General features: G+C 42.5%; 1 protein-coding gene across 7 annotated transcripts in view; it reads left to right on the forward strand.

The window, feature by feature from the left end:
- The window catches only part of EPN2 (epsin 2), a 51333-nt gene that overhangs the window by 21171 nt on the left and 13769 nt on the right, over positions 1-16393 (forward strand). For 5 of the 7 annotated variants that reach the window (XM_075179250.1, XM_075179251.1, XM_075179253.1 and 2 more), the window contains exons 2-3: positions 9903-10750; positions 13961-13981. In XM_075179250.1, the coding sequence (XP_075035351.1) occupies positions 10153-10750; positions 13961-13981 (619 nt within the window). In that variant the 5' untranslated portion in view covers positions 9903-10152. The remainder of the gene's footprint in view (positions 1-9902; positions 10751-13960; positions 13982-16393) is intronic. The other 2 variants (XM_075179255.1, XM_075179252.1) reach the window with 1 other exon arrangement.

A 16393-nucleotide genomic window follows, 5' to 3' on the forward strand; every position in this document is an offset into this window, starting at 1 on the left:
CCCACAATTACGGTAGAAATCTCCCGTAGAGGTGCGAGGAAAAATGAGCCGAGATTTCTGTCCAGTTGATTCCGTGGCGCTAATAAAATAAAACAAAACTGGGTACTGACAGGCAGCCAAAGTGGTAAGAGGGTGCTGCTCGTACACCATGGACATTTTCAGATATATCCACAAAGCCGGATGCAGGTTGATTTTTCTAGCGTCAATTGCAAGAACCTCCCAACCGTCCCGATTTGTTGGGTGGTATGGTAAATATCTATAGGGATATGCATTATTTTCTAATATCTGTGTATAGGATTGCAAGGACACACACAATGGCTTTAATACAGGAAATTTTAAGGGGGAGATTCAGTTAGACGTAAGATGTCTTCTGGACGTCCGCGAGACACTTTGCGGCAGAGATTTGACAAAAATCGCCGCTCATTTTTCCTCACTCATGTTAGGAACTCCCAAGCCAGTACAATGAAACTCGGGGTCTGCCCTGAAGGCCCGGTGTTCGCTGGAGCCCCTAGTGGTGGGGACAATTTTGGCCACGGGCCGACAGGGGGTCGAGTAACGTATACTGACTCCAGGAGAACCCAGGAGTGGAGTGATTGGCGGACAGTAGCGGGCAGGAAAACCAAGGTCAGAGGTCACAAGCACAGGTTCGAAATCCAGGGACAAGCGAAAGGTCAGGGGCACTAGCGGAAGAGCAGAATCCGGTTTTCAGGCAAATGGTCAGGGTCAGAAGCTTAGGTTCAATGGTCCAGGAACAAGCAAAGGTCATACACTGGAAGTCAATCAGAGGTAATAGTAACCAAGCAGAGTGAGAACAAGCAGGCAGCAGAACTGAGGACAGGACGCTATAACCGGCAGTGAGGCTCAGTCCTCACTGCCCTAATTACCACTGCTAGCCAATCAGAGCCTAGCTCTGAAACAAGTCACAGCCCCTGCCTGATTAGTTCCTACAGGTTTGCGCTAGACTGCGCATGTGCCCAGCTGTTTATTGCGCCCAGAGCGCCTGGGCAAAGTTCTCGGCATCCGGCCGTTGCCCTGAAACAGGAACTGAGTCGCGGCGGTGCCCGCGACCGCCGCGGCTCGTGACAACCCTATAGAAAAACTAGGGAAAATGAGCGAAGATTGCTACCATAAATGCCGGCAATTTGCGCAGCCCAATGTCCGCTCGCCACATCGCCGGCGATTGAATCTTCCCCTAAAACGAAACTAAACTTTTATGGTCATTTACAATCAGCAGAAACAGAGCCTCACAAAATCCGCATTTATCTGTTTGTGACGTCATTACGTCCTGGTGGTATTTTTGTGGACGACCGCACAGTTTGGTTGGGCAGCAGGAGAATTACAGTGTGCCAGAGGCGCTAACAGTTCATGTTCTGAATCTCAAGCAGTAGAATAAATAAAATAGTAGTTTTTACAAGACTTCTATCTACATGAGAAGGAATCGAGACTGTTACACTTAATCAGAGCAGGCTGCGTTTGTGAGCCTGATTGGAGAACATGTAGTCTCAGGTTTTTCTGTGGGAGACAATGTACGTCTCTAAATTCAAACGAAAATCTCCGAGTGTGGATGTGCTCACGGGAAAACAAAGAAATTAAAAGCTTAGGATACCAGACTCACAGCTCCTTAATCCCTGACTCCCGAATTGTATTTAGACTCCCAACAAGCATTGAAGCGACCGTCAATTGAGAAAGTAAGCTAAATAAGGGAGGTGGGCTAAAGCCATACTTGTCAACTCTCCCGCAATGTCCGGGAGACTTCAGTAATTCGCGAGAGTCTCCGGACTCATGGGAGAGTGTGGCAATCTCCCGCATCTGGCAGAATTCTGCCCACTTCCTAGTGAAGTGGGCAGAATTAGGTCCAAAACGCTGCGATTCACGAGGCCAAAATGACGCGAATGTTTGGAGCCCCGTCCCCATCACGCCCACTGCTCCCGGAGGCCAACTTTAGCAAGTATGTAATCCCACATTATATGGCCAAAAATTCCAGGCGACTTTATGCATTTTCCGGGATGTACACATGTGTACGCGTAGAATCAGGTTCACCAACGCAAGAAGGGATTTACTAGGTAGGTTTTATAATGGACATAGAAACTGTTTCACTCCAGGGTCAATAAATGATAATAATTCAAAATGTTTTCATCTGTATCGCTAAGCTAATACATAGTCAAAAATAGGAACATATGCAAAATGCAAAAGGAGCCATTAATGATGCCAAACAACATGTTGCCATTTATATGTTGGATAATATCTCAGAAACAGAAGTACTTTATTTCTTGTGGTATTATGTTGAAAATATTTCCAGTAATCCTTCAAATCACATGCGATAATCAGATTGTTGGGTGGCAGAAGTTGAGCAAACATGAGGTATTGATGACATTGATCAAAATCGATTTTAATTCAATATAATAGCGTATATGGAACCAGTCTGAGCCGTGATCTATCTGACGTCCGTAAAAATTGCCACGGCGATCAATAGGTCACTGTTACAAGCTGCGTTGAACAGATAATGGATCACAAGCGGCTCTACGGCTCACCCCGGGTATGAATGCCCACTAATGCCCTGTCATCCAATAACAACCAATCAGATGTTGGCTTTTATTTTCTAAACTGCACTAGAGAAATGACAGCTGCAACCTAATTGGCTGTTGTCGGCCACAGCCCATTTTAGTTAAGACCAGGGTGTTATATGTAAATATTGACATCTTACCCAATGTTCTGCCAGTCTGAGATGCGTAGTTTTACATGGCTGGGCACATACCCCCCATCAGTTAGTTGGCGCAGGCAGTAGACCGGCAGCGGGGGCGAGAGAGAGTGTTTTTAGTGGCCCCTCCTGGCTTATTACAATCTGTAACATCCTGAGTGCTGCCAGTCTGCTGTAGACATTATCCCTGCGTCAGAATGATTTCCATGTGTTTGGACACGGGCCCGAAAAAAGTTTGTGTCTCACTGCTGACAAGCGTGCACTCAGGAACCTGTGTGGACTTGCTTTATTACCTAACAGGATGCAGCCCTGAGGGATTATGTCCTTATAAAGACACTGCAATGTGAGCCCTCGCTGGGAATTAGCACTTAAACAGCCGGGATTGTGCAGCCTCGTACACACGCACTGACGTAAGACCTCGGTATTACGTTATTTAATGGCCTCTCGTAACCTTAACGTGTTGTCAATGAAGGATTGAACAAGGCTACTTTATATTTTTAGATATAAAATATTACTGCTTTAACAGTGTGACACTTGATACACATTTTGTGATCCATAGCAACAGATGTAGCTGGCTACACGCGGGCTGAGAGTTCTGGCTGCAGGTAGTTGACATCAACAGAAGATGTCGGCACTCACAGGACAGTCATCATCATCACCATTTATTTATATAGCGCCACTAATTCCGCAGCGCTGTACAGAGAACTCACATCAGTCCCTGCCCCATTGGAGCTTACAGTCTAAATACACACACACACACACTGGGGTCAATTTGTTAGCAGCCAGTTAACCTACAGTATGTTTTTTGGAGTGTGGGAGGAAACCGGAGCTTCTGGAGAAAACCCACGCTAACACGGGGAGAACATACAAACTCCACACAGATAAGGCCATACTTAGGAATTGAACTCATGGCCCCAGTGCTGTGAGGCAGAAGTGCTAACTACTGAGCCACCGTGCTGCCCAATCATGTTTATCGGTATTCCCAATAATGATCCGGCTGATGTACGTGACGTTATTATCGGACCTTGTGATCACTCTCAGGCCACACACGCTGTTATATCGGGCCAGTTGCCCATTATCGCAGCCAGTGTGTAGACTTTTGCTGTTATCAGTTTGTGACTCTGCACACTCTACAGATATCTGTCTACGATGCTGGTCGTGAGTGCGTACACACTTCCACATTTGTCCGACATCGTTCCGTCGTTGATCGTGATGTTTTTATCCAACCAAATCAAGCGATCTGCCTTGGTGAGATAAAATATGATCGTGGGAGCGGACACACTCTTGCAATATCGTCGTTTATCCTGTTATCTGCAGGATAATTGCATCAGGATGTACCCAGCTTTACTGTGATACAGTATCAGGAGGATTTCTTTAGCCCGGAATTGTCCATGAATGTCCCCATTCACAGTGCTGCTTGAATCACTTTTCCGTCTCCGCTTTAAAACAGTGAAGGTTGTATTCTCTTCCTCTTCAATGTATTACAATGCTCGCTTGTCTCCCTTCCTGTCTGGGTTACAGAATGACAAATCAGAATAAGCAATAGTGTAACATTAGGCTGGGCACCACCAACGCTAATGCAAACCCCAGCGGTCTGCTATGCATTCTGAGAGTTGTAGTACAGCAGCTTTAAACTGCAGGTTATTAAGCTGGGAGTGTGGAAATGTTGACCTATATAGATTCTGCGTTTGTGATGTTGCATTGCTGAGTTCGGTGTTGGTTAAGGCTCCAACTGAGCTTCATTCTGTTATACTGTTGTCTGGCAGAGCAGAACGTACCTCAGTGCTTTAAATAAAGATTATTGGCCACTGTGATGGTCGTACTGGCAATTTATGCATTTGGGGAATCTGCGTCTGTGCTCCGTCCTTGCCTGGATTGGCTACGTGACTTGCCCTTTTGGTCATCATAAGGATCAATGATCTCTTATTAAAGCCCGATTGTGCTCCGTTCAAGGCTGGCTGAAGAGGACGCAGCACATAGGTGAAAAGAAGGAAGAACAGAAGTTTCTTTATTTAGGTGCACAAAATCCTCTATGTTTTGTTATTTTACTGAACATGTATTAGAACCATCCTTTATTAAAATATAACCTTTATTGATATTTATTTAAAAAGGCGAAATATGGAATAAAAATGTGCTCATAAAAAGTGATCTTGATAAAATTAGCTGGATGCACTATAATCCTGTACCTATATACTCCTAATTCATGGACTATATGGTCTGAAGATATAATTTGGTTTAACCTGCAGTTATATGGAGGGGTCAATTAAATATATGACTTGCAGTTGCAAGAGATGTAATTGACTGCTTGATTTATTTCCATGCAAATATAAATATATATGATAGAATCTATATATAGTATTCTCCAGTCTGTATGATAGCAGGTCTGGAGGACGCAGCACAGTCAGATTGGCACATAATTGTTTCTTTATTGCAGGTTATTTCTATAGCGCCGCCATATACCGTAGCACTGTACAGAGAATAATTAATTATTCACATCATTCCCTGCGCTTACAGTCTAAATTCTCTTCCAGGCATACACACACCCCAGGGTCCATTCTTGTCAATGCCGCTGACTACCCGTGTGCATGTCCCCGTTGGTTACTAACACAACTTGTAACATCTGTTGACAAAGGCGCAAGTTGCATCCTCCAAATTAAAATCCCGATTTTATAAGTCGATAAAAAGGTTGTGTTTGTATTTCCTGTGCTGCTGGCAGGTTCAGATGTATTGTTTAAGAGCTCCATGTATGATACAATGTCTTTAGAAGAAGACATACGTGTTCTGTGGCTTCCTGTGACATTGAACAATGATGATATAAATAAACAGAGTGACCCTGTATCTCGGCAGGCAGACATGAGACCACAGATAGCAAAGTGTATCCCTCCTCAGATTATATCACAGAGCTTGTGCTACAGAATCACAGGACACTAGGGGGTCACATAACTAAGCGCAGTTATGGGCCCCGGACAATTTCTGATCTCACGGCCACCTCTCCTTGAGAGATTGATTTTGAAAAATGTTTTACCTCAATGTCTAAAGCTGGGTACACACTACAGGGTTTTTGTCCAATAATCGGATCAACCAGCCGACATACGACCGCTCGTTCAAAAGTCGGGTCAGTGTGTGCAGTGACACAACGGTCGAAAGTCTGCCCAAATGGACGATTGTCGCCTCATTTGGTTGGTCGTACCGTTCAATATTTTCGTTCCAATCTCGTTTCCGTTGTGTAGTGTGTATAAACTTCCCACCGATCCACGAAGAAATTACAGTCATTGCTCACGACAACATGGCTGTAAAAAGTCGCTAAAGGGACGTCCGCTCTTCCCTTTATCGTCCTAAACAAGGCTAGTGTGTATGCAGTCCATGGACCGAGCGATCGGACCATCGATCGCATGTAAAATCGCTCGACATAAAAAGTTGGTGGAAAATTCTGTAGTGTGTACCTAGCTTTACTAATAAAATGAAGGATTGAAGAGTAATCTTGTCATGTCTTATGGTGCTTTCGCATGCCTCGCAACTGTCCTGATTTCATCTGGACAATCTCGAATTTAGAAGCATTGTGGGTCCAAAACTGTAATGTTTTTTAAAAGACCTTTAGATGCTGCAATTTTATTTTGTTTCCCAAAACTTAACCGTTCACAACACCATTGGGAAAAATAAAAAAGACCCATATTCCCTGTGATCGGTTTTTTTATGCCTGGAAAGATGCAACTTATAAGCCTTCCGTAGCCTGAACAAGTCATCTTTCTGAATTACTTTCTACATCTTAATTATCTGCGGACCTTGAAGCATGTAGCTACAGATCTGCCCTGATGTGTGATCCAGCCCTTAGAGGCAATGCAACCGCAGTTGGGCTAGGGTTAGATAGAAAAGACCGCTGTTTTATATAATTGGTCGTATGTCATGTCTTATCTAGAAGCCCCTTATCCAAAAAAAACAGAAAGGAAAATTAGTAAATAATTGCTGCTTTTTTTTGTAATAATATTATAAAATATTGACAGTTTCTTATTATAGTCACTGTGAAGAGCATTCAATTAGGAGTAGGATGCCAGTGGTAGTGTAGGGAAGAACTATCATTTTTAATTGTAATTTAGTATATTTTAGGCATAAAATTATGGAAAACTCCTTGTTCAGAATTGAATGGCTTTTCCATAGTCCCAAGCATTCAGGATACTAGATCCCAGGGGCAGGCTGGGCTTTGGGACAGGGGGGGCAGTCCCAATGTGGGGTCAGTGTCGTGGGTCAGGAATTAGAGATGTATATTTCATTAAGATGGCACAATGGATATCAGATATTTAAAAAGTATAATGTGTCCCAAGCATGTATTTTTTAATCTGTACACCTACGAATGATTGATTTCCTTTTCAAAATCTCTCTGATGGTAGACAATGTGGCTGCTAGAAGCACTCAAAGACTCTCAGCTGGAAGTGTGACTCCTCAATGTTGTGTACTGTGTAGGAGGCCTCTGTGATCATGTGATGTCAGAGGGAGGGGGGGGGATTTTTTTACATTGCAGACGGAGCATTGAGGGGCGCCCCAAAGCTCTCATCATGTGGCATGTGGTAGTCACATGACACTGCGCAGAACTGTAGATCATTAATAGCCTGAAGAAACAAGGCAAGAAAAAATGGTTGCTGATTGGCCACATTTCCTTACTAGGCCAATGAAATTCTGTTAGCTTCTTATCCTTGGTTGTTCTGGTCCCAGATGGGCCTGAAGTTGGTGTCTGACCTCCATGTCTGATGTCTGTAATGTGGTCTACACAGGATACCAGCAATGTGTCTGACGCCAGAATGACCTTGATTGCCCGACGATCTTTCAACTGCTTTACTTATGGCAGCAGCGATCAGGCTGTCCGAACATTGCCCATTGTTGGCACCTTCCTTTTCTGGCCATATTGAACAGTGATCCTGTCGCCCACGGCATGTGGTATATTCAGCCCGTGGCGCGCATTAATTCCCATTGCATTTTGCATGCAGGATAAAGCTTTCCTCTCCCATCTCATTCATATTTAAATAGCTGGTTACCCCACAGGCAGAGAAGAATGACAGAGGTAATTACTTCCTAATTCCATTGTTTAGATTCCCAACACTTACTCCAATTATGATGCTTTTGATATGTAAATAGGTGTAAACTCTGCAGCCTGTGATACTGTGTCCAAAATAAAAGGGTATTCTGTACTGGTAATGAGTTGGTGACAGAAGAATAAGAAACATTGTTGATGGCTTTACTTATTTTCTAGAGACTGTCCCCGTTTTTAAAGTTTTATCCCTTTTTTCCCAGTATTAAGCAAATGCACAATGATGAGATTCTTCTTTTTCTGCATGTTAGATGCACGTCTAACCACCTCTAAGCCTTATACCCTGAGGCTAGTCGTTGGAGAATGCTTAAAATTCAAAAATAACCATTGTAATAAAGATCTACAAACATGGCATGATGGACATTGTAGTGCACCAAAGCACTGTCGATACTTTATGGCGTGAGCCGTGCTAACATGGAGTGTCCCTGCAAAGTATTTTAAAATGTTGCTACAAAGGATCCTCTAAATAGCAGCAGCCTAAGGAGTAGTTTTATCACTCCTTCTATAAAGAAAAATTGAGGTGTTGCCCATAGCAACCAATCAGATTCTAGTTCTCATTTACCCAGTGCATTCTAGAACATGATAGCTAGGATCTGATTGGTTGCTATGGGCAACACCAGAATAAGTTTGTAATCCTCCAAATTACTGATAACATACTGATTGTATCACAGCTTCACTTGTCTATACAGTTCGATTGCATCTGGAAGTTACCTGAGCACCTGCTAATGTGAAACTTTGCAAAATGAAGAAGTAATTGCAGCCTCAAGGACCCCTGATTGGATGGTCAATAAGGAACTTGATGACATTCAGCATTTTTGAAATTGCTAAGCTTGAACACTTCCTTGTTTTATACCTGTTTGATTAATATAGAAACTTTCCATAATATTACAGATATTTTCCATTGACGTGATTGTTGTGACGTGATTAATGTCTGTAAAGTATGAGCTGTTTCAATTAATAAGGTAGGTTCAGTTTGGACACCAGACTCTGGACCTGATTCATTAAGGAATTTACATTAAGAAGTTTCTTATTTAAGTCTCCTGGACAAAACCATGTCACAATGCAAGGGGTGAAAATTAGTATTCTGTTTTGCACATAAGTTAAATACTGACTGTTTTTTCATGTAGCACACAAATATCAACTTTAAATGTCAGTGTACAAATAAGCTATCAAGTATTTGTGCGCTACATGAAAAAACAGTTAGTATTTAACTTATGTGCAAAATAATAAACTAATTTGCACCCCTTGCATTGTAACATGGTTTTGTCCAGGAGACTGAAATAAGAAACTTCTTAATTTAAATTCCTTAATGAATCAGGCCCTATATCACTAAAATGCCAGTTAAGCTGAGGACAATGTCGGAACCAGAGCCATATATAGCCTCGTAATTATTTACTTCAGTCTCTTAACTTATCATTTATACAGTGTTAATATAAACGGACACCGAACCCCCTCCCCACAAATATCCCTCATATCCCACCTCCAATGATATCACGAAGATCCCTTTCCATTATTCCACACCCACAAGCTGTGGTATTGTCAGTGGATTATCACACCTCCATTAGATTGACAGGAGAAACCTGGGAGGAAATAAAAGATTATGGTGAGTTCTGCAAACAAAGTTACTAGCGGCATCATAGAAACAAGGTACATTCCTAACACAAGAATCATTTTAAACATTCACCCACTGGTATATGATCAGACAAAGGACAGATAGAAAATAGGGTTACAGTCCCTTTAATTAATAATATTTGCAGCACTGTTATTGCTGAGATTTTAATGCGGGTGTGTGGTGCCTGAGATGTTAGTAGCAGGTGATTGATTAGTCCCGGCAGAGTTCTTTGACTTTTTAATGCTGCATAGAAGCTGGTAAGTTTAAGTGCTGTATGTCAACCATAAGGAATAAGGAGCAATGATAACAGTGCATGTTATCTTGTTGTTAACTGAGGGACATGAATACAAATAAATACAGAAAGAACGCTGGGGTAGATGAGCAAAGAAATTTGGGCGTAAATGTCCTTCAATCGTGCATAGGATGATCCCAGGTCTGTCCTGCTAGTAAATCAATGTTAAACTGATTGGGCCGTTTTGAGTTGACACCTTTTTTTTTGTCTTTCTTTTTAGCTTCTGGGGTTCCAAAATGTTCATTGGCTGAGGAGATGCTGTCAACCGACGGTGGACCACATTTGTTCTCATGCGTGGAAATACCTGGTGACCTCTGTCACGGATTCCCCTCTCTACTTTTTAACGCGAGGAGACCTTGGTCCTGGATTATGGGGGCCATTTTGTGATTTTAATTTGGTTTTTTTTATTAAAAAAAAAAAGAAGACAGTTGAGATATTTTTTTTATTAAAGTATTTAATCCATTACAAAAATGACGACCTCATCCATAAGGAGGCAGATGAAAAACATCGTCAATAATTATTCCGAGGCGGAGATAAAAGTCAGGGAAGCCACCTCCAACGACCCTTGGGGTCCTTCCAGCTCCCTCATGACGGAGATCGCAGACCTGACCTACAACGTGGTGGCCTTTTCGGAAATCATGAGTATGATCTGGAAGAGACTAAACGACCACGGCAAGAACTGGAGACATGTTTACAAAGCTTTGACCCTATTGGATTATCTCATCAAGACCGGCTCCGAGAGAGTGTCCCACCAGTGCAAAGAAAACATATTTGCCATACAGACGCTGAAAGACTTCCAGTACATCGACCGGGACGGCAAAGACCAAGGGATTAATGTACGGGAAAAGTCAAAACAATTGGTTAGCCTCTTGAAAGACGACGAGAGGTTGAAGGGCGAGAGAGCTCAGGCCCTTAAGACCAAAGAGCGAATGGCTCAGGTCACCACCGCGGTCGGCAGCAACAACCAGATCGGTTTCGGTCGTGGATCTAGCCAGCCTAACCTGTCCACTAGTTACTCCGAACAAGATTATGGGAAATCCGGTGGATCTCCGGCGTCTTACCATGGCTGTGAGTATCGATGCACTGTCTATAAAGTGCGTACCCATTGCTTCATGTCCTGAAGGAGTTAATACTGTGTTTTATTAATAGGATTTAATCAAAGCGGTGGTTAGACATGGGAATAGTCTTGTTTTATTCATAAAGAAAACATTCAGGACGAATAAATTTAAATATATTTACTGTAACTCATTCCTTGTCCTATCTGTCACAGGTAAGTCTGCAAAGACAATTAAAGACCACTAAACAGAAAATACACGTTGACCCAGTAAGAAAAGATGCCTTGTAATATATATATATATATATATATATATATATATATATATATATATATATATATATATATATATATCAAATATTGCCTATCCTGACAGAAATTTATATATTTGATAATATCTTTCCATTTTGTTATGCATCCTAAATGCAAGCAGTTTTTTTCCCCCTTGCTAGCCATTGTTTGACACAGACCGGTACTTGCACTGTTCTTATATATGCTTGAAGACAGGAAGTCGGCTGTTAATGAAAAAAAAAACCCCTCCCCCACAGCTATATCTGAAATATTCTTAGCCTTATAAAATTCCTGAAACTCTTACATATATATCTGTGACTGTTACTGGGATCTCTTTTGTATAGATCAATTTGTATTTTGCGGTTTAGCGGCCTCTTAATTGACCAGGCTTGAAGTGTCTTATTACCATCTCTCTCTACCGTGTTCGTATCTGCAGCAGGAAGGCAATCTTTATTCTTAAACTACCAGAATACCCGGTGAATCTGCCTCTCCCGCTTTTGCAAGCAAAAGTTTCCTATTAGAATGGTATCGGTGCCTTTTTGAATCAGAAAAGATGGTACTTTATGTTAATGTGTAACTTCGGTTAACGATGGCAGTCGTTGAACTTGCACGATTCGGCGATGCCTCTACCTGCATTATTTTTAGATACGTGCCAGGGAGTCTTACTCACGTGCCCTCATTTTAGAAGCAGTCGCATAATGTTAAAACAGCATGAATAAATCTAGCCAATGCCGCTGTGTCTGTAGGCTCGATATATGTTTGTGCTACGGGTAAAATATGAAGCCCATATAATGCTGACGTTATCCAGTCCCTCGACCTAAAATTGATAGGTTATAAGTAGTCTTTGCACTCTTTTTTTTTGTTTTTAGTGTTGCCCCTGGTTAGTGTTTAAAGTAGGCCTGTCACGCACGGTGAAATCGGCTATTTGGTGGGCTGAACCAATCGTTAGCCTATCCAAGTGCCTCACGCCTCGGCCATGTCATTAGTTCCTAGGGAATTGATGTGTTCTTGTAAATATTGGTTCAGCACACAAAATGGCCGCCTCCTCCCAGTGTGGGTGATGGGTACACTTTAAAAGGCTGCGGAGGCAGCCATTTTGAGGTTTGACTTAATATTCATGAAGGTGCATCAGGAGCTATTGACTTGACTGAGGCATGAGGCATTTTGTGAGTTGATAGGGGGACTAACGGTTCAGCTAAAACAAATAGCTGCCTGTAAGTTAAAGATCCTTTCAAACACCCTTCTGACCCACATTACCTAGGCCCTTAAAATTTTTCCCTGAAGAAAATAATCTTTGCAAAGCTTCACTAGAATTAATAATATCTGTTGATGAGCGCAATGGAGGAGACGAGATTAACCGGCTTCCAGACCTTGTCTGTAACACATACATACATCTAATGCACTATACATGTGGTGTCAGGATACAGGGGCCGGCCTCCCCGCCTTCTGTCATTATCACTCCTTGGCTAATCCAATTTAGCTGTCTTTTGGAATGGAGAAACGGCATAATGCCTGCAAATTAATTATCCGCAGGGGAGACAGAAAGATTTGCTTGTATTTGCAATCGCATTTCTTACAAATTACGTTTTTGAACTATTGCATTAAAGTGGAACTGAAGGGAAATAAGTTGAACTAAACTGGGGGGAATAAAAGGATGTTTTGCTATATTATGGTACACACTGTACTGTGCTGTTCCTTGATGACCAGACTGCCTGGAAATGCTCAGACTGTATAATTGATGTGATGTAACCGTAAAAAAACCATCTTTGCCTGCTGCATAAATCTTATATGGAGTTTTATGATAAGTGGTTTATTTTTTTTTTCTCTGTCCTTGAGGACACTGTAATGAATTATAAAAATAAGCGTAAAAAAAAATAATCTATTACCCAAAAAATATATTAACTTTATTCAATATAATGAGCTACAATCTGATCCGCTAGTATGTATAGACCATGTCACCCTCTTAATCTGGCACCCCTGTTCTAGTGTAACTGTCACCTTCACACAACGGAGGCAGCCATTTTGTGAGCTGAGCCCCTGTTCATGAGAATGCAGCTTATCTATTCCATAGGAACTAGAGCAGGCTTGGCTGACCTGTTGCTCTCCAGGTGTTGTGAAACTACAAGTCCCAGCATGCCCTGCCAGCTATCAGCTGGTTGTTTACTGGCAAAGCATGCTGGGGCTTGTAGTTTCACAGCACCTGGTGTGCCACAGGTGGTCCAGGCCTGAACTAGATTCTAGAGTAATCCCTGAGGTGCTTTGTGCCACTGGTGATGTCACTGGTTCCTAGTGAGCCGATAGGATGTATTTGTCATCCCTCAGTGATGTCACTGGTTCCCAGTGAGCCGATAGGTTGCATTTGTCATACCTCAGTGATGTCACTGGTTCCTAGTGAGCCGATAGGTTGCATTTGTCATACCTCAGTGATGTCACTGGTTCCTAGTGAGCCGATAGGTTGCATTTGTCATCCCTCAGTGATGTCACTGGTTCCTAGTGAGCCGATAGGTTGCATTTGTCATACCTCATTGATGTCACTGGTTCCTAGTGAGCTAAGAGGTTGCATTTGTCATACCTCAGTGATGTCACTGGTTCCTAGTGAGCTGATAGGCTACATTCTAACATCTGTTGGTTCCACCCACAAAATGGCTTCTCCCTCTGTGTGTATGTGGCCGATAAACTTATTATACCCGTCTTATCATGTGCGGTTAAATGAGAAATAGCCTGTCTGCCGATGTGTGCTGAAGTAATTTGAAGTAACCCGTTGAAACAATATAAACAGTGCCAGGATGAACATATTACCAAGACACAGCTCTCTGACATTGACGTGTTCTGTTTTCTTCCGCACAAGCAGCAGAATATTACATATATCAGTGATGTACAGTATATACTGAATGATATACCATCTTATTCTGTTATCTCTCCCCACCTTCCAGTCATGTGTGATGTCCTAGCAGGTGAGTGCACGGTGTCTGGGCATGGCTGGTGGCACGCTCGGTTTGTGTAAGGCTGATGGGCAAGCTGGGTTCAGCTGCATGGTACAATCCTACCTCCCACCTCCCACCTCCCACAATAAACAGACCCGCTCTTCATGAGAGCGAGATGAGGAGCCTGCTAATGCCAGTTCACATAAACAGCCGATTGTACCAAGACTGGCTGAGCTCGCTCCTATTGTGATCGCATGGAGACATGGGTCTTCCCTGTTCCAGATGCAGCCCAGCAAGGCTTATTTACTAACACAGTAGGCAAATCTAACCTATGGCAACCAATTGGATGTATGCTTTCACTGGAACGTTCAAAGCTGATTCCTGATTGGCTGCGTTAGGTGCCAATATGCTACTTGTTTTTAAACAAGTCTTTATGGCTTTTTATGTAACTTCCCTATACTATGGCTTTGGTGGGAGTCTCCCTACAGGACCCTGCCGGACCCTTGCTTGGGCTGTGCCCATCACCTATGGCGTTGCTCGGCTGTTTTCGCATTAAGAGATACCCCAAGCAGTGGTTCTAAATGAAAGCCGGCTGCTGATTGGTGGAATGCCCGTTTAAATGTTTTATTATGTTGATTTTTGTCTGCTTTCCTGCATTCTGTCCCCCCCTGGTTGGTGCAGAAGGCCTCCCTTTGGAAATATAATCTCTCTGTTAAATTTGACCTAAGCATATGTCAGACCGGCAGGAAAATACTATTTTGTAACACAAGTCCGGAGCTCCATGACCAATGTAAGACATGCCCCTCTTGTCCTAGACAAAGTCAACTTATTTTGTAAAAACATATTTCATCACCCTTTCATCATGTTAAATCTGGAAATGTGGACAAAGTGGTCACACACAGCCACCCTTGTAATAGACTTGTTTTATGTTCCATAAAGCATACAGACACCCTCTTGTTTTTGCTGTTTATCCATTTGGCTGCTGAAAGGTTTTGCAGCCTATAGCTCTGCATGGCCCTGACTTCAGCAAGTTTATCTTAAAAATCCTGCATCAGGCAACCTGTGGAACTACAAGTCACAGAAAGCCCTGCCAGAATTTATGCTGCATTGTGGGGAGAGAAAGCGTGTGTGACTGGAATATATATATCCCTTATGCCTATGGGTGAGGCCTTGATCTCTTGCATGGAATAATACAGTATTAATAGTTCTAAGGTGCGGTTAGAATGTCGAATAGAAGAGTTGAATAAAACATTCTGTAAAGTTACAAATATAACGGGGTAACAGGTCAGATCTAGTACATTATCCTGCAGTGTATAAGAAAATAATGACTAATACCTCCGTCTGGACCAGCGCTCAGTGTCTCGCTAACTTGGTTGCACTTTCTAGTCCTGTGTCCGTTTATTGGCTATACATACATTGCAATTTTTATCTGAGGACCTGTCACTTTTTTGTACTTTGCACTTTAAGTTGTCTTCAATTGTATCTGTTATATTGGGAAACTCCCGTTTTGAAGAATTGTTTGTGAGAAGTATTGGTGTCATGTACATATAACACAGCACTGCTGCACAGTACCACTTCTCTTGTGTACACCGGAGCAATTCGGTTTTTAGTACATATGGAGGATTGCACCTCTTATTCTGTATGTTATTCCTGCTATGTACAGACAGCTGCCCAGTACAACTTCTCCTGTAATGCAAAAAAGGATTCAGGTCACAGGGAACTATGCACACTTTGGGAAGGGGCTATTTTTTGGTAAATAGTAATAATACTTGTAGTAGTAGTAGCAATAATAATAATTTTTGCAGGTGTGAGACAATGTATAGATTTTTTGTTTGCGTACTAGATCGCCACCACCTTGGTTATGGAGTTTTGACTTATTTTGGGCACCCTCGTTCTCCACATTTCTTCTGTACATGTTTCTTTGATTTGGGCATACCTATATATAGTATTAGTTTTACTGATCTAAAAATGTGCTTATGATCCAATTATTTTACACTGTGGAGGCAGCCATCTTGTGCGCTGAACCAATATTGTTGAGAATCCAGCCTATTCGCTCACTGGGAACCAGTAGCATCTTGGGGTGCTTATTAGTCCTGAGAATGCAGACTATCAGTTATGTTAGGTTCTAGGGACGCCACAAAGTGCCTCAGTTTATCATCTCAGACCTCAAAATGGCTGCCTCCTCTGTTTGTGGGTGACCGGAGCACTTTGAGGGAATGATTCGATTCGGTGTGGTGTGTCCACCACGATTGATTCATGCGTGGAGACGCGTCGCGCCGATGTTACGACAGAAATCTCTGTTCATTTTTCCTCGCACCCCATAGAGATGCGCAGAGAAATGAGCGTAGATTCCTACCGTAATGGCTGTCAATGTGCGCAGCCGGGCATCGCAGTGACATCCGTGCGGCACATCACCAGCTATCGAATCTCCCCCCAGACCGT

The sequence above is a fragment of the Mixophyes fleayi genome, chromosome 7 (assembly GCF_038048845.1).
Source record: "Mixophyes fleayi isolate aMixFle1 chromosome 7, aMixFle1.hap1, whole genome shotgun sequence".
Taxonomy (NCBI): Eukaryota; Metazoa; Chordata; class Amphibia; order Anura; family Limnodynastidae; genus Mixophyes; species Mixophyes fleayi.